Genomic DNA, 19,471 nt, shown 5'->3' with positions numbered 1-19,471 from the left:
ATTTGTGTCTATACATGTACATACACACAGAGATATAAATACACAAATGCATATATTTATATACTTATACAAACAGATGCAAATACACTTATACATATATTTGTGTATGTATACATGAACATGCAAATATATTCACATATGTATATGTGAGCTCCTTGATGATGGGGACTCTGGGTTTTTGTCTTTGTTCTCCTACATACGTGCACACTCCCTGGCATATAGTTGGTCCTTAATAAAGGCTTATAGCTAGATCGATTGCTCTTCCCTGCCTGGTTCCCCAGTCTCTGATTACTCCTCCTCCTCTGCCTCCTGCCCCTCCAGTGGGTGCCCCTCACACTGTCCTGGATTGTCTCATCTTCTACCTTTTCTCTCATGGCTCTGTCACCTGTGCCCATGGCATGGGTCACCACTTCTCTGTCTTTATCTCTGTCTCTAATCCTAGGGGATGCCCCATGTGTGGTGCGGTTTGGGTGGCTGGGTGCCTTTCTTCACTGGCTCCCATCTCACCCCACAGGTCTGATGCCTCATGACTGCGCCCGAGAGAGGAAGCTTGAGGAGGCTGGAGCAGCCTCCAGGACCCTGGGGGCCAGATCCCAGGTGAGTGACAGGCTCCTGTCTCACTGAGCCTGAGGCTGCTCCCTCCCACAGCACATACGTGTTGATTTCCCCAGGTTTTTGCATGTGGCAATTGTGGGGGAGGATGAGCTGCAGAGTCCCTCTTGGACTGTGGGACCTGGGGCCATGCTCTTTGCTCCCCCAAGTCAGAGGAGGGGCTTAGAGCTCATCTGGCCCCCCAGCTTTGTCACTTTACTCAGGAAACTGAAGGCTAGAGGAGGAAGGGATTTCTCAACATCCAATAACTGGTATTATGGAAAGGGGCTGATTCTGGAGCCAGAAGACATGGGTTCCAATCTTGGGTCTGCTGCTTCTGTTTTGGCCACCTTGGACAGAGCACTTCCCTTCCCTGGGATTCGATTTCCTGATTTGCACAATGAGGGGATGAATTGGACTTGATGAGGTCTCTTCTAGCTTGGATTGCTCTGCTGGCCTCCCAGTACCAGCATTCCCCTCTCTATCTGCCTTAGTGTCCTGCCCTCCCTACCTCCAGAACACCTTCACATCCCCTCTGTGTTCATGGACCCTCCCCCTTCCCCAGTGCTGGATTTCCCTTTCTGCCCCCCGGAGCCTGGGTCAGTATGAGTCTGTTTGGTGTTTCAGGAAGCAGTGACCTTCAGGGACGTGGCCTTGGCCTTCACCTGGGAGGAGTGGGGATGTTTGAGCGCTGCTCAGAGGGAGCTCTACAGAGATGTGATGCTGGAGAACTACAGGAACCTGGTGTCCCTGGGTAAGACCACCTCTCCCAGGGAGTCGGCCCTCCCCCCCCCCCCCCCGTGGAGGCTTCCATAGCTTGGGATTCCTCTCCTCCTGGCTGGAAAAGGGACCCACAACATTCCCCAACAATATGGAACAATGGCTCCCTGGGAGCCATTGGAGGTCAGTCACTCCAGCCCTTTTACTTTACAGTGGAGGAAACTGGCCCAAAGTGGGGAAATGACTTGTCCAAGGTCATCCTACAAGAGAATGAAGGTGGGGGCTTGAACCAGGGCTCTGAGGCTCAGCTCTGCTCCATATGACCAGCCTCCTTTTCCTGTATCTTAGTGCAGAGTCCTCATAGTTTGCAAGCAAGTGGCACGTGCATGCACTAAGCACCAGGGATACCAATACAAGCGAAAAGAAAGCCCTTGGCAGTTCCTTGCCTGCGGAGTGCTCCCATTCTAATGTGGGAACTGTGCCATTAGAGGGAGGGAATTTCAGGGGAGGGAAGAGAAGGTGGAGGCAGAAGCACAGACAGGAGCCAAATGAAGGGTGGCTGCTTTAGGCAGTTCCCAGAATGGAAGCCCCCGGTGGGAACGCACCAATGGAAGAAGTAGAGAGGGATGTTCTAGGGGGATGAGGAAAAGTCAGGCTGGGTCCCGGGATGAAGTCTGAAAGGGAATTCAGCTGGGAGGGACAGTGGGACCATTTTACATTTGTGGAAACTGAGTCCCTTAGAGGTCATGACTTCCCGGACGCTAGAGATGTTGAAACAGACCAGATGGCTGCTGGCAGGCATGTTTCTTAAGAAACATGTTTTTGAGAAATGTGAAAGCCATTGGTTTTGAGGAGAGGTTAGACCAGGTCTACAGCAAGGTCCCTTCCAAAGGCGGAGCTTATCTGCTTCCTTGAAGACCACGTAGTTGGATAGCTCTTGTCCTATGCTGTGGTCTTCCTTTGACCGCCTGTTCCCCTGCCTCCTCCGGCATATACAGACCTCTCTTGTTTTCTCCCCCTTGAGCAGGGCTTCTTGGCCCCAAGCCAGACCTGATCTCTTGGTTGGAACAAGGGAAAGAGAGTGAGATCTGGGATCCCCTGGGATGCCTTGCAAGGTGCACCTGTCTGTGTGAAGGAGGGAGATCCAGCCAGCAGCCAGGAGCCAGGGGAAGAAGCCACCCATGGGTGGCCATCTTTGAAGCGTTGGATGGGGCAGGTAGGTGTATTGAGGGCAGGGGGGTACCCCAGCAATGACTTTCCCTATTGCTTCTCCTGATCTCTGAAGTTGACTACCCCTAAGATGCAAGTCCTTCACCTGGTCTCTGTCAAAAAAAAATTAATTTTTTTAATTTTTATTTTTTAAATTTTTAATGTTTTACAATCACTACCATAAAACTTAGATTCCCACCCCCCACCCCCTTCCCTCCCCAAGACACTATACAATTCTATATAGGATCTACACATACATTCCTATTGAATACATTTTCACTATAATCATGCTGTGTAGACAAACTAAAATAAATGGGAGAAATCATATAACAAACCAAAACATAATACACACACACACACACACACACACAAATACAAATGATCTGCTGCATTCTGCAATTGAATTCCATAGTTCTTTCTCTGAATGTGGAAGGCATTTTTCCTTAGAAGACCATTGGGAATCTTTTTTTTTTATGTCCTTGCATTGCTATGAAGATCCAAGTCCGCCAGAAAAAACTCTTGCACACTGTGGTCGTTGCTGTGCACAAAGCTCTCCTGGTTCTGCTCCTTTCACTCAGCATCAGATCATATAAGTCTTTCCAGGCCTTTCTGAAGTCTTCTTGTTCATCATTTCTTACGGCACAATAGTATTCCATTATATTCATATACCATAATTTTTTCAGCCATTCCCCAATTGATGGGCATCCCCTTGATTTCCAGTTTTTGGCAACTACAAAGAGTGCTGCTATAAATATTTTTGTACATGTGGGACTCTTTCCCATAAAAAAATAATTTTTTAAAAAATATTTTGATAGCTATCTTTCAATATAATTGATTTTCTTCATTATCCTACATATTTTATGCATTTAAAACTATGATTCTAAGGAGTTCCTAGGCTTCAATGCCCTGAGTATATGCCCAGAAGACAGTGGTATCTACACTTTAGCAACTCGTTTAATTTCTCTGAGCCTCAGTTTCTTTGTCCGTCAGATGAGGGTGTGACTAAATGATCCATCCTATTTCTGACATTCACCCTTTGTCCCTGCTCTGCCTTCGACACAAAGAGTGATGTTGGACAAGCCATTTTTCCCTGAGCCTCAGTTTCCTTTTCTGTAAAATATGTGCTTTGAACCAGGTGGTCTATACAATGTAGGACCCATGATTTAGATTATCTTGTTCTGTACACCAGGCTCTTACATGAAAATGTATTCTTTCCAAAGCAGTATCCTTAACCTCCTGGCTCTCCTTTCCTCTCTGCTGTTCCTCCACCTCCCACCTCCCTTTCCACTCACTCTGATAGTTATCAAGGTCTTGCTCTTCTCTTTGGCCTTTCCCCCAACATCTTCTTCTTCTTCTTCTTCATCGTCATCATTTGTTGTCATCATCGTCAGCTAGCAATTTCCTCCTCTTGCATGAAGGGATCCAGAGACATTTAGACAGATAGTAGAGTACAGGGAATATGAGAAGAGGAGCTCAGACACCCACATTCTTGTCTCAGATTTGTTACTAATTCACTTGATGACTTTAGGGAAATCACATCAATTCATGGAGCATCCAGTTTCCTGTCTTTCAAATAAGGCACTCAAATGACATTCCAGTTCTAATGGGCTAAAAGCTCAATGAATGCAGAGAATTGGAAGGAGCCTCAGAAGCCATCTTGTCCAGCTTCCTTACCTTCCTAACAGATGGTCTATACAGCCTTTCCTTGGAGGCTCCCAATGTAGGGGCATACCCACACCCCTCAAGGGAGTCCATTCCACTTTGGGGCAGCTCAGACCCTTAGGAAATGTCTTCTTAGATCACGCCTACAGATGCTTTTGATAACTTTCATCCGTTGTCCGTACTTCTGGATCTGAGCGCTTCAAATTCTTTCAGACCACTCTTGTCTCCCCTGGAAGCTTGTATGTTCATGAGCTTGGCCAGCCTTCCATCCTCACAAATTACAAACTCAAGGCCTAACCTTGTTGCTTTCTTCTCTACACTCTCCCATACTTTCTGCATCATTCTTAAAATGTAATTTCCTCAGCTGAACACACAACTCCAGTTGTGGCATGACCAGGGCAGAGTGCCAAGGAATGGTCACCACCATAGCTTTGGACACTGTATCTCCCTTAAAGCTTTCTAGAGTTGCCTTAACTTTCTTGACTTTTACTTCTGGGCTAGGATGATTCATGCATCTGGTAAAGGTTGGGCTGGTCTTTTAGCTCACTCAATTTCCATTATTTTCATTCCTAATTTATTTCAGCTTGGGAGTTTAAACTTAAGAACCAGGAGTCATCTCAAAATCAAGAAATAAGATCACCAGAGACATTAGGGGAAAGACTCCCTGAAGATGTCCTCCAGGGCTCCATATTTGTGGGAGATCCTGCCCAAGAGATTCCTTTATGGAAGCAAATGGGAAATATTCCAAAGGAGACTCCAAGGAAATTCCTCACTCATGAAAGTGGTTTCAAGAAATTGATTTTCTTTAACAGCAAAACTCCCAGTGTGCACTTAGGCCATGGCTATATGGATGTTAGGAAAAGTTTCAGTGAGAGTTTCTGTGGGCTTCAGAGATCATGGAATGATAATGAATTTAGGAACCTTGCAATCCTTCTTCAACATCAGAGAGTAAATAGGCAAGAGAAACCTGATTGTGAAGAATCTGGGAAAACTTTTAGTCAGAATGTTGTTCAACAAAAGAGAATTCCTACTGGAAAGGAAACTTACCAAAGTAAGAATGGTGAGAAGACCAGGGAAAGCTCCCACCCTACTCAAAATCAGATAACGCCCAATGAAGATAAACCTTATAAATGTAAGAACTGTGAAAAAATCTTCACTAGTCATTCATGCCTTATTAATCATGAAAGAATTCATTCTAGAGACAAACTCTTTGAATATAAGGAATGTAGGAAGGCTGTCAGGCAAAGCACACCCCTTGTTCAACATCAGAAAGTTCATGGTGAAGAAAAACCTTATAAATGTAAGGAATGTGGGAAGGCCTTCAGACACAACTCAGTTCTTGTTCAACATCAGAACATTCACTCTGGAGAGAAACCTTATCAGTGTAAGGAATGTGGAACAGCCTTCAGCCAGAAGTCATACCTTACTAAACATCAGAGTATTCATACTGGAGAGAAACCTTATCAGTGTAAGGAATGTGGGGCAGCCTTTAGACAAAGGTCATATCTTACCAAACACCAGAGAATTCACACTGGAGAGAAACCTTATCCATGTAAAGAATGTGGGACTGCCTTTAGCCAAAAGTCATACCTTACTAAACATCAAAAAATTCATACTGGTGAGAGACCTTATCCATGTAAGGAGTGTGGAGTGGCTTTTAGGCAGAAGTCACATCTCAAACAGCATCAGAGAATTCATGCTGGAGAAAAGCCTTACCCTTGTAAGGAATGTGGAACTGCCTTCAGCCAGAGGTCATACCTTACTAAACACCAGAGAATTCACACTGGAGAGAAGCCTTATTCATGTAATGAATGTGGGATAGCCTTCAGCCAGAGGTCATACCTTACTAAACACCAGAGAATTCACACTGGAGAAAGACCCTATCAATGTAAGGAGTGTGGGGCAGCATTTAGGCAGAGGTCACACCTCATTCATCATCAGAGAATTCATACTGGAGAGAAACCTTACAAATGTGGGGAATGTGGGAAGGCCTTTAGGCAGAACTCAGTCCTTGTCCAACACCAGAGCATTCATGCTGAAGAGAAACCTTATCAATGTAAAGGATGTGGGAAGGCTTTCAATTGCAAATCACACCTAACTCGACACCAGAAAATCCATACTGGAGAGAAACCTTATGAATGTACTAGATGTGGGAAAGCCTTTAGCCGGAGCCTAACCCTCATTGCACATCAGAACATTCATACAGGAGAGAAGCCGTATAAATGTCAGGAGTGTGGGAAGGCCTTCAGGCACAACTCGGGCCTTACTCAACACCAGGGAGTTCATACTGAAGAGAAATCATACCAATGTAAAGACTGTGGGACTATATTTAGCCAGAAGTCATACCTTGCTATACACCAGAGAATTCACACTGGAGAAAGACCCTATCAATGTAAGGAATGTGGGGCAGCATTTAGGCAGAGGTCACACCTCATTCAACACCAGAGAATTCACACTGGAGAGAAACCCTATAAATGTAGGGAATGTGGGAAGGCCTTCAGGCAGAACTCAGTCTTTATTCAACACCGAAAGGTTCATACTGAAGAGAAACCTTATCAGTGCAAAGAATGTGGGAAGTCCTTTAGGCAGAACTCAGTCCTTATTCAACATCAGAGAATTCATACAGAAGAAAAACCTTTTCAATGCAAGGAATGTGGGAAGGTCTTTAGGCAATATTCAGTCCTTGTTCACCATCAGAGAATTCACACTGGAGAAAAGCCTTATGAGTGTATCAGATGTGGGAAGGCCTTCATCCGGAGATCAGACCTTATTTCACACCAGCTGATTCACACTGGAGAAAAACCATACAAATGTAGGGAATGTGGAAAAGCCTTCAGGCAGAATTCAGTCCTTATTCAACATCAAAGAATTCACACAGGTGAAAAACCTTATCACTGTAAGGAATGTGGGACTGCATTTAGGAAGAGGTCATACCTCATTCAACATCAGAGAATTCACAGTGGAGAGAAACCGTATAAATGTAAGGAATGTGACAAAGTTTTCAGCAACTGTTCAGCCCTTTATAACCATGAAAAAATTCATAAAGGAGTGAAATCCTATGAATGCAAGTGACATGAAAGAGTATTTGATATATCACAGCCCTTAATCGCCATAAAAAATTCTTACTAGACACTCAATGGATGTGAAGTATATGGAAAATCCTTCTGGACTCAAATCTTTCACATCGGAGAATTCACACTAGAGAAAACCACGGATGACAGGAATGTGTAAAGACCTTCAGTCAGAGGATTCTTGTGCTGGGAAAGTCTCATTGAGTGTCATCAAACTCTAAGAACACAGTGACTGGAGAAATCTCTGGTCAGAGGTCTACCTTATTTTACCATCAGTGAACTCATCCTGGAGGGAATTTCTACAAGTGTAAAAAATGTGGGGAAAATGGGAGTGGTCATGTCTAAACCCCATTTTTCTTCGTCTCCTCAAACAGCAAGTAATACTGCAAGTAAAGGAAAAGAAAAATAAAGAAGAGGGAAAAGGGAAGAAACATTTATAAGGAGATCCTAAAATACCAGCAAAGACACTAAATAAATGAGTAAATAAAAAAGCACTCAATGGTATGGCCTAAAGTGATAACTCCAGAAGAATCAATTCATTAATCAGTGCTTATTAATTGTTTGCTGTGGGGCAGGCACAGTGTTAGGAGCTGGAGATACAAACAGAAGTTTCTGTCTCTGCCGTCAAGGTGGTTACATTGTAGACAGGATATGCAAACTACATACCAAGTAACTACAGGGTGATGGGAGTAGGGCTGGGACAGGCAGAGCGCCCATAGCTGGGGAGATCAGGAAAGGCTTCCCTTAGTAAGTGGGATCTGATCTGAGTCTTGAGTGAAACAGGAATTCTAAGAGGCAGAAGTGAGGCAGGAGGAGTGCATTCCAGGTATAGGACACAGCCAATGCAAAGATTTGGAGAGAGGAAATGGGGAAGAATACAACAGCTAGACCCCATGAAGTGAGTATAAAACTACCATAAGAGCCCCAGGGTGATTGAGCTGATTTCCAAAATTAAAGGAGATTAGAGCTCTTTACAAAGACTTTGAAAAGATAAACTGATTTGGCTGTTTGGAACAGAGGGTGGAAAAATCGTAAAGCAGTGGGTACTCTGAAAAAAGAATGTATAGAGCCTTCAGGGCCAATGATTCAGCCAATCAGCAAGCACTTATTAAACACTTTGTGCCAGGTACTTTTCTAGGAGTGGGAAATACAAAGAATGAAACATTTCCTGGTCATTAGGAGCTGGCATCCTAATGGAGGAAATCAGTATATGTTTAATGTGTGTGTGTGTGTATGTATGTATGTATGTATGTAGTGAATAAATACAAATATATTTCTTAGTAAAGTACGAGGCAGTTTGGGAGGAAGGGCAATTGGATGAGAAAAGGCTTGGTACAGAAGACAGGGCTGGGTCTTGAAGGGTGGGACTCTAGAAGGCAAAAGTGAGGAAACTGAGTGTGATGTGTGAGGAACAGAAGGCAGTTTGGCTGGACTGCTGCGTTTAAAGAGTAATGTACAATGAGGCCAGAAAGGATCCATGTTGTAAAAACCATTTAAAAGTTAAACAGAAGAGTATGTATTTTGTACTAGAGGCAATAGGAAGCCACTGGAGTTTGCTGAATAGGGGAGTTACGTGGCCAGATCTGGGCTTAAGGAAGATAGCTTTGATAGATATGTAGATGGATTGAAGTGAGAGGCTTGAGTCAGAGAAATGGAATAGGAGGTTGTTTGCTGTAATCTAGGCAAGAGGTAATGACATGAGCTAAGATAGTAGCTGTGAATGGAGAGAAGAGGACAGACTTGAGAGATGTTGTGAAGGTAGAAATCATAGGAATTGCCTCCTGACTGGATCTGTGGGGTGAGAAGAAGCTGAAGATGAGAACCGAGAAGACTGGAAGAATGGGGCTGCCTTCAACTGAAATAGGGAACTTTGGAAGAAGGGAGGGTTTGGGGATGATTCACCCCCAACTCATGAGCTCACTTTGGGGCATGTTGAGTTGGGGCCATCCCACTGGAAATGCCCAGTGGATAATTGATGATACAGGATGCGTATATACACACATGTGGAGACATGCATCATGTGTGTGCACCGAAATTGCATGGAAATATATGTGTGTGTATATCTCCATATATACACCTACACACACACATCTGGTGATTATCTGCATGGAGATGATAATTAAGCAAATGAGGTTATTGAAAGAGTATAGTGGGAGAAGAGAGTCTAGGACAGAGATGTAGGCAATGAACACCCACAGTAGGGAGGAGTGACATGGATGATGAGCCAGCAAAGGAGGTGGAGGCACGGTCAGATCACCCCAAGGAAAGGAGAAAGTGTCCAGGAGGAGAGGGTGGTCAGCAGTGCTGCTGCACGTCCAGAAAGGTAAGGGCTGAAGAGAAGGTGGGAGTCGCTGGAATGAAGGTGAGTGTCTTGTTATTGGTTTCTATGATTCCTTCATGTTCTTCTGCAATTGTTCTTGGGTTTGCCATTTGTGTGTGTGTGTGTGTGTGTGTGTGTGTGTGTGTGTGTGTGTGTGTGTGTGTGTGTTTGGGAGGGTGATGAGTCTTCTTTGTTTTTTTCTGCATGAGCACCTTGCCTTGTTTTTCCCAGAGTCAACTAAAGCCGTTCCCTGTGAACTCCCTTTCCTGATCCTAGTATCTCAAATTTCTTGTCACCTAGGACCTCCTCCTTTACTCCAATCTCTAACAAAGAGTTTCTTCTTTACTTTCATTCATTTTCTTTACTAAAGACACGCCCTCGATGTGTGTCTTTGTTCTTACCCCTTGAGCCTTCTCCAGTAACATCTTCCCCAAATCACCCCTCACTCCCTAATCTTTATTCTCTCTTTGTCTAGGGTTCTTTCCCTACTGCTTGCAGACACACCTGAATCTCCCACCTACAAAAACTTCGCACAGCTCCTTAAGCTGTTGTCCAGAATGTCTCCTCTCTACCTTAACCTAACTCACAGAGAAAGCTTGTCTGCACTCATTGCCTTGGCTTTGTCTGTAATCGTTCACTTCTGTTGACCTGAAAACTTGTTGAAGAAAAGGCAACATGGCTAAATGCATACATTTTATGATTTAATTAATTGATCAATTCCCCATAAAGAAAACAGTTACATAATGCATTATGGAGCCAGAAATGTTCTGGCTATCCAGTGCAGAAATCTTCTGGCCTATATACATTTTGCCGTGAGAAAAGAACTCTCCTAGTTGAACAAATCATAAATTCAGTAAGACAGGACAATTAACAAAGCAATATTGGTCAGGCCTTGGGATTCCAAGCTGGGTAAACATATGTCTCGGAAATGTAAGTGGTGGGCTTCCTGCCCTAAACAGATAACTGACATAGGAAAGGGTTAACAAAGTTCAATAGAAATTACGACCTAAGATGTCTGTGTTTTCTTTACCATTAACATGCCATAACATAGTGTAGGTCTACAAATATTAAGATATGGAAAACATCCCATTATTCAAGATAGCGTCTTAGGTTAAAGGTCTCCTTAAGGAATGTAGAGTCAGCCTTGGCTGGCTTTTGCTGACATAGGAAGAGGCACTCTCTGAGTTTGCTTCAGAGAGAACAAAGAGATTATTCCAAAATTTTATATTAAACATTATCACTTCTCAGCCTTGGATAGTCTGGCTCTGGGGCTCCTCGCCATACAGAAACTGCTCTCTCTGACATCATCAGTGATCTCATGGTGTGTTTTCAGGACTTTTGTTCTTGGCCTGACTCCCTCATTTGACACTACGGACCATCCTCTCTGCCTGGATACCTTCTCCTTTTGCGGTTTTCATGATGCTGGTTTCTTTCTACATGTCAGATTCTCAGTCTCCTTTGCCATAACATATATGGCACGTTATGGTTTCCAAAGTGGTCTTCCTTTATTATCTCATTTAATTGTCATCCATACCAGGATCTCTAAGTGAGTGACCCTTTGCAGCTCTATCCTGGGCCCTCTTTTCTCTTGATGCTCTCTCTTCATGACCTTGTCAGGTCCCTATTTGAATCTCTCTCACATTTGTTTCCCACACCAATTTCTCTCCCATCGCCAGCTGTTGGCTATTTTTACCTGGAGGTACCATGGACAGAAACCACACTCCTCCTGCTGCTTCACCAGCCACCCTTCTCTGCACTTCCCTGGTACCACAGTGACAGTAGTGTCTGGTGCCAGTGGTGTCTATCTGCCAGTCTCATTCACACTCTGCCCACATTCCAAGCTTGAACCAGCCCTTTGTCTACACTGCAGAACCACTGCCCTGATCAGACCCTCATCATCTCCCACCTGGATGATAACCATTGGCTCCTAGTTGGTCTCTCCCTAATCCAAGCTGTGTTCTCTAGCATAGGACTAACCATGTTAGTCCTATACTCAGTAAACCTCAGTAGCTCCCCATTACCAAAGGAATCAGATTTGATGCCCTTTTCTCCCTCCCCTCCTTCTCCTGTTGATCTTCAGGGCTCATTATGACTTGGTCTCAAAGTATCTTTCCAGCTTCATTATACTCTCCTCACCATTATCCACCCTGTAGCCCAGCCCAAGAGGCCTTCTGACTGGGACTCACACACAACACTCTGTCTTCCATCTTGTGTGTGTCCTGCCTCTGCACGGATTCCAGGCTCCTTTCTGGTGCCTAAAACATAACTCCTTCCTCACAGCTTCCTCTTAGAGTCCCTGGTTTCTGCCAAAACTTAACTTAAGCATCATCTTCTATGTGACCCCCCCCCCATTGTCTCATGTATAAATGATATTTACCCCTATATATACTCCATTCTGCCTCTAGCCCCTGCTTAGAGGCAGCCAGGTGGTGGCCCTGAGTTAAAATCCAGCCTTGACCCTTAATAGTTGGGCAGTCACTTAACTGCTGTTTGCCTCAGTTTCCTCCTCTGTAAAATGGGAATAACAACAGCACGTTCTTTCCAGGGTTGTTATGAGGATCAAGTGAGATAATATTTCTAAAACATTTAGCACAGTGCTTGGCACATATCGGCTGCTTAATGAAAGTTTGTTTCCTTCCTCTTTCCTTTCTTTCCCCCCTCCCCGAAGCTCCTCTAGGGCAGGGGTTGTTTTGCTTTTGTCTTTGTATGCCCAATGCCTGGTGCCCAGTAGGCACAAAATGTTAATTGATTTCTTGCTTCCTCTTGCCTGAGGTGAAGGCTGTCCTGTATCTGAGATCACACACACACACACACACACACACACACACACACACAAAATCACTCATAAGGCACTTGCCCTCATTTGAGCAAACAGTCAAAAGCTATATTCTGGTAGATCTAGGGGAGAACCTGAGGAAACTGAGGCAGCCTTGAGATTCTCATGAAAGGCCAGGTGGGGGGTGGAGAAGGCAGTGAGATTTTGTGGGTAGCCCCCCAAAACCAGCCCAATCAGTGTACAACTAGACTTTGGGGGTTGGGACCCCAGATAGCATGCTGGCAGGCAGGGGTCATTCAGGATTGTTTGGGAAGCAGCCAGACTGTGCCTCAGCTCGAGGCCCCTCACCCTAAGTTTGTAGAATTGCCACTTAAGCTGTGTTTGTGGGTGGTAGTATGGATGATGGGGGATGTGCTGAACGAAGCATCCCCAAGTGCTTTCCCCATTTGGGTGGAGCGTGAGGAATACTTGCTTTTCTTTTTGGAAGATCTTAATGCATTGAGGATTGAAGGAATTGGGAGTTTTAAAGCCATTTTTGTTTTTATATCACCTACATCTCCCCATGTGTCCCTCCTATCCCAGAGTAATTTCTTACAACAAGGAAGAAAAAAGAGGGGATAATAGAGAATAGAGCTCAGCTAAACCAAGTGGCATTTTAGACTTTAGGCATTGAGGTTTCCCCCTCTACAAAAAATGTGGGGGGTGCTTTCTCTGATGTCTTCTCTGGCTGTTGTTACATGGCAGCATCCGGTTGGATCATTCTGTCATTCTTTCCACTGACATTGTAGTCACAAAAGAAACTTTGTACCTGTTTTGCTCGGGTGAGTGTAATGGCTGGCCAGACCTAGTATGGGGGATCTGCACCAAAGACTGTTAAATTGGGGGACTTGATGAAAGAGAACACTGCTTCTTCCAAGGACTGTCTCACCTGATTGGGGGGGGCATATTTTAATTCCCCAAGAGGTGCAAAGTAGGATTGATGTGGAGCAGTGGATCCATTGGTACCCTGGGCATCAATGAACCCATTGGCACCCTAATGTATTTGTAAGGATCACTAACTTTTAACTGGAAGGAACTGGGGATGAGGTAAAAGGAGTTGAGATGTTGTTTGAAACTAGTTATATCTCCTTGCTAGGGGTAGCCATTCTCATTGATTGTATCCTGTTTTGGGGGTGGGAGGGTTATTAAGAATATGAGCCAGAGGTTCCCCAAATGGGTGATATAGCTCTCTGGGGGGCGCCAGAACAATGAGGGTGAGGCGTAGAAGCCACAGGTGCAATTGGGGGGGGGGTGTTGAATTAAAAATAAGGGGGTGGTGGAAGCTTAAGGACAGAAAAGAACATTTTGAAAAAATCATTTGTACATGTTTCATCTGTTGTGTAACAGAGTTAAAGTCACAGTGATTACATTATTTTCCAAATAAACACACAAAATCAAGTTATAACCCGTCAGTGGTCAAGTCTGACAACAAGTCTTAACAAGCAAGTACCGGCAGGTGAGCATGTTGCACATTGTTGGGAAGTCCAGCATGCATAAGCAGGAACATGTGCATGTAATGACTTGTTTATGAAATGATATTATATGGTTACATGATGCAGTGCTGCATAATCAAAATTTAATTGCAGGAAAAACCTAGAAATTTACAATAAATTGTAAAATTTAAGATAGGTCAATTACAATTATTTTAATACTTTTCAAATGATTCAAATTTTTTTTAAATTAAAGGGTTAAAGAAAGTAGATTTCCAGGGGATGCTGAGTAATTTTTTTAAAAAGAGGGTGGTAGGCCAAATACATTTGGGAACCTCTGAGGTAGACCTTTGGGAGAGGAACCATAATTATAAGGAAGCAGAGATAAAAAAGGAGAGCTCCAAAGCTGGAATAGACCTGCATCCCTTTGGTGGAGAAGAGGAATATGGAGACTGGGCAGGTGCAGGGAGGAGAGGGAGACAAAACCTGCCCCCACCAAGACCTAGACATGGCAGCCTTGGAAAGGAGCACTAGATGTCACCTGCATTCTGGAGGAGCAGGGAAAGTTCATATTGACTGCTGCCAGCCATTCTGCAGTGAGTAGACATGTGCCTAGAGCCGCATCTGGTTTTGGGGTCTGGGGCTTCTATTGCCCATGCTATTCTGCCCCTGAAGGAGTGGACGATCTGCTATGGCATGCTAGATAACCACACACCCAGATTCCTCAATTAAATGCCCTAATCTTTTCACTAGAAAGCAGAATTCAAGTCTGTTTCCTTCAGCTGCAGCCCAGTTATTTAGGGATAAAAGGAATGTTGCTAGCATGCTCTGAGTTCGTACAGACTTTTAAAAACCTGTTCAACTTACCTTTGTAGAGTTCATCCTGATTGTTTGTTTTTTCAGTTGTCTGTGTAAATTATTGCTCACCACTGTCCTGCCTCAAATCCCTGAACTAAGAGCATTCTATTTCCCAAAATTACAATCGTGTGTCTGCCATGCTGCCTGGCCCTTTCCTGCCCCCACAATCTTTAGGACCTAGACTCCTTAAGCCTTTGAGTCCCACACATCTGAGATGGGCCTTTTGAGAGGTGCATCTATAGAATGAGTGTGATGAGATAGGGCAAGAAGAGTCCTGGAGTTCTTGAGGAATGCCCCACTCTTGCCCACCAAACCCCTGACTGGTGCCTGAGGAAGCCTGCTATGTCTGAAAGAACTAAGATGGGTAAATCAACCCAGCTCTACCTGAATGGGCCTGCTTTTCACATGATTGTTAATAGTTTTGTTACATGCTGGATGGTCCGTGGATGTCTCATTTTCTTCCAATCCCAAGAGGGAAGCCCTGGACTCATGATCTTTGCCTCCAAACCCTCCCCTCTTCCCAATGTCCCTATCTGAGGGTACCACCATCCTCCCAGTCTCTAGGGCTCCCAATGTATGAGCCATCCTGGATTGTTCACTTAACTCACTCTACATGACCAGTCCATCACCAAGTCTTGTTATTTCTACCTTCGCAACATTTCTTGAACATGCCTCCTTCTCTCCTCCGACACAGCCCCCACCAAGTCCCCAAAGAGAAGCCAATGACTCCATGAGACAAGAAATATTAAAACATTAAAACTGAGAAAAATAGAAGGAAATATAAGGTATCTCATCACAAAGAAACTATCACTTTTCAAGTATCTACTATGTGCTAAGTGCTTTACGAAATATTATTTGGTCCTTGTGACAACCCTAAGGCAGGTGCTATCATTATTCCATTTTACAGATGAGGAAACTGAGTAGGCAAAGGTTAGTGACTTGCCTAGCATCCTATAGAGAGTGTTTGAAACTGAATTTGAACTCAGGTCTTCCTGATTTCAAGCTTGGCACTCTTACCTACTGCTATGTGACAACAGATGACAGAAAGCATGACAACAGATACTATGGAAGGTACTATGGCGGTTATAGTTTAGCTGTCCAGAAACTCTCCCAACTCCTTCATGATTACATCTGGCAGGTTTCAGACCTGTTAGAATCTTTCCTCCACAGCATTCAGCCATTCAACACCCCCAAACACCTTCTGACTGGGATCCCCTCTTATGCTGCACCTTCCAAGTCTGCTGGACTTCCAGAATTCTTTAATTGGGGCTGAACTATCTCCATTGATATGTCAGTTAGTTGTAAACTAGAGTATGCTTCACAGCCATCCAGACACCTGCCCTGGTGCCACCAACTCATCCCTTTCACTAGGAACTGTAATTGAATTAATTCTACCATGGCTTGAATAGACGCTTGAAGGGAGTGTGGCCATCAATCCAGCAAGTTCTGCAATTGACTTTCTGGGAACTGTGATGACTGAAATAGAAGCATTGCTTTGCTGAAAGCTGATCAAGTGGAAAAATCCTGAGTCATCCAAAAGAGCTTGACTGAAGCCAGACTGGCCCTGTAGTTGCTGCATCCTGATTGGAGGAAGGTTGAGTCCTGCTGCTCTGTGAACAGCTAACTGGGCTTTTAGCCTACTACAACCATATAAAGCCTAAGGGAGGGTACCTGTTTTGACATTTATTTCCCTCTATAGCTTGAGAGAAAGGAAAGGAGTAGGTGAAGGCAGGCTGTGCAGTTATTTTGAGTTATGCTGCATGACTCTGTGAAAGTCATGTAACTTCTGTTTGCCTGGGTCTTCTCATCTGTAAAACTGGACATGATAATAGCACCTGCTTCCCAGAACTATTGTGAGGATCAAATGAGATGATTTTTGTCAAGCGCTGTGTAAACTTTCAAACATGATAAAAATGCTAGCTGTGATGCTGAGTATGATGGCAGTGGTGGTTATGATGACGATATATTTTTGCTGAAGATGCAGAACACTTTCTCAGCACTCTGCCAAAGGTAGCTATGTACTTAGAGATTTTGACACTGTTTCAGCAGACCTAGAATAGCAGAGAAGTTGCTTTGCCTGGCGGGAGAGCTATGAGAACCAGAAGGGTAGTAGATAGCAGGGTACTGGTTTTGCCCAGCAGGTTATGGAGACACAGATTTTTCTCTAACAAGACAAAGGCCTTTCTTCCAGAGGTGTGAGTTTACATGGGTTTCTCTATTCATAGGTCTCCCTGATAGGTTTGTGTGTGCTCACTCTTCTCCATAGTCACTGTGTGTGTTCATCCTTCGTTGCCAAAGAAGCCCATGCCATCAGAGAAATAATGACATGACTTGCACTTGACTTTGTTTTGAGTGAGGGAGGGCTGTGCGGGTCACCAGCCTCACTTCTCCTCCAGAGCCATCCGAATCCAGTGACCAGATAGTCATCAGGATGACTGGAGATGACCCAGGATGAGGCAATTTAAGTGACTTGCCCAAGGTCATACAGCTAGTGAGTGTCAAGTGTGAGGTGAGATTTGAACTCGAGTCCTTCTGATTCCTACACTGGTGCTCTATCCACTGCACCAGCTAGCTGCCCCAATAGTCACTGTATGAACTGATGGAAGACTGTGATCCAGGTTTAGGGGTAGGCAAATATGTTTGGATTTTGCATTCTACTGAGTAAATGTTGTTATTCTTATGTTTTCATTCTATTGAGTAAATGTTATGCCTTTTTTGCTTTTAACTTATCATAGTAAATGCCTCGTGTGTGAGAATCAATAGTATCATCGTGACTGATTTTGTTTAAATATGAAAAACACCAGGGAGTGCTCAGGGATTATAGTGGATGGTAATAGGAATGTATCTCCTCTAGACAAAAGTCATCCTTATTACCCTGAGAGTCGAGCCACTACATTATGTGCATGGATACTCTCCCTATTTGCTTCCTATTTTGCAAAAAACAAACCAAACCCCAAAACCCACACCTGCCATTGTGAGGGAAGATTTAGGGTAAGATCAGAGAGAAGGAAGAGAGGTATGAAAGCTGTAGGGTCATAAACATGTTATTGGAAGGATGGTGGTGTCATGGAGGTTAATTGGATACTCTGGAAAAGGGATGAGCTGGTTAGTTGGGGGTGAGGAGGAGAGGTAATGAGTTGTGTTTTGGACATGGTGAGTTTAAAATGTTTAATGGACATAGAGTTCAAGATGTCCAAAAGACAGTTTGTAATGCAATACTGGAGATGAGAAAAAAGAATAGGGCTGGCTATAAATTTCTGATAGGTGGAGAGGAGAAGGAAAGCCCTCCAGTGCCTCTGATTCCTTGATGTTCCTGTCCCTCCAAGTACAATCAGGCTCAGGTCCCCCATCTTTTGTGCTTATTCCTGCCTCTAGTCAGTTATGTGCTAAATTAACTTGACTTCTTTTGGCAGAAACCAGGTAGAGACCTAGTTTCTCAGACCACATACTGTGAAAAGGTCAAAATCAGAAGGATATATGATTTCCACATAAAGGGTGATACCACTGGCAAATTAGGGGAGCATGTAGTAGTTTACCTGTCAGATGTATGGGCAAGGGAAGAATTTGTGAACAAACAAGAGATAGAGGGCATTATGTGATATAAAACTGACAATTTTGATGATATTAAATTTAAAAGGTTTTGCATAAACAAAACCAATGCAGCCAAAATTAGGAGGAAAGCAAAAAGTGGGGAAACACTTTTTACAGCAAATGTCTCTGATAAAGGCCTCATTTCTCAAATATATAGAGAGGTGAGTCAAATTTACAAGAATACAAGTCATTCCCCAATTGATAAATGGCCAAAGAATATGAATAGGCAATTTTCACATAAAGAAATAAAAGATATCTATAGTCATATGAAAATGATCTAAATCATGACTGATTAGAGAAATGCAAATTAAAATGACACCTCATATCTATTAGATTGGCTAATATGACAGAAAAAGAAAATAATAAATGTTGGAGGGGATGTTGGGAAAATTGAGACACTAAGGCACTGTTGGTAGAGTTGTGAACTGATCCAGCCATTCTGGAAAGCAACTTGGAACTGTGCCCAAAGGGCTACAAAACTGTGCAGACCATTTGATCCAGCAATATCACTACTAGGTCTGTATCAAAAAGAAATAAAAACAAAGGGAAAATCACCTATTTGGATAAACATATTTATAGCAGCTCTTTTTGTGATGGTGAAGAATTGGAAATTGAGGGGATGTCCGTCAACTGAGGAACAGCTAAACAAGTCTTGGCATATGATTATAATGGAATACTACTGTGTTATAAGAAATGATGAGCAGGTGGTTTTCAGAAAAACCTGGAAAGACTTACACGGATTGATGCATAGTGAAGTGAGCAAAATTAGAACAGTGTACATCGTAACAGCAATACTACACGATGATCAACTGTGATTGATGTAGATATTCTCGGCAATACAGTGATCCAAGACAGTCTCAAAGGACTCATGATGAAAAATGCTATCCACCTCCAGAGAAAGAACTGATGGAGCCTGACTGCAGATTGAAGAATGCTATTTTTCACTTTCTATATTTTTCCTGGTGTTCTTTTTCATCTGTTTTTTTCATAACATGACTAATATGAAAAACGTTTTGCATGACTACACATGTATAACCTATACCAAATTGCTTAGCATCTCTGGGAAAGGGGAGGAGAGGGAGGAAGGGAGAGAAATTAGAACTCAAAACTTTTAAAAACACATTAAAATTGTTTTTACATTCAACTGGGAAAAACAAAATATTATTAAAAATAATACAGTAAAAAGAACTTGATCTCCTTCTAA

The 19,471-nt window shown here is 43.5% G+C and overlaps 1 protein-coding gene across 1 annotated transcript in view; it reads left to right on the top strand.

The window, feature by feature from the left end:
- Positions 1-19,471, top strand: part of LOC140508141 (uncharacterized) — a 27,921-nt gene extending 8,450 nt beyond the window's left edge. The window contains exons 2-5 of the mRNA XM_072615900.1: positions 515-597; positions 1,219-1,345; positions 2,339-2,527; positions 4,766-19,471. Coding sequence (XP_072472001.1) covers positions 520-597; positions 1,219-1,345; positions 2,339-2,527; positions 4,766-7,254 — 2,883 coding nt within the window. The 5' untranslated portion in view covers positions 515-519 and the 3' untranslated portion in view covers positions 7,255-19,471. The remainder of the gene's footprint in view (positions 1-514; positions 598-1,218; positions 1,346-2,338; positions 2,528-4,765) is intronic.

Source organism: Notamacropus eugenii, chromosome 5, assembly GCF_028372415.1.
Source record: "Notamacropus eugenii isolate mMacEug1 chromosome 5, mMacEug1.pri_v2, whole genome shotgun sequence".
Lineage (NCBI taxonomy): Eukaryota > Metazoa > Chordata > Mammalia > Diprotodontia > Macropodidae > Notamacropus > Notamacropus eugenii.
The sequence above is the reverse complement of the archived record's forward strand: the minus strand, read 5'-3'. Positions and strand labels throughout refer to the sequence as shown.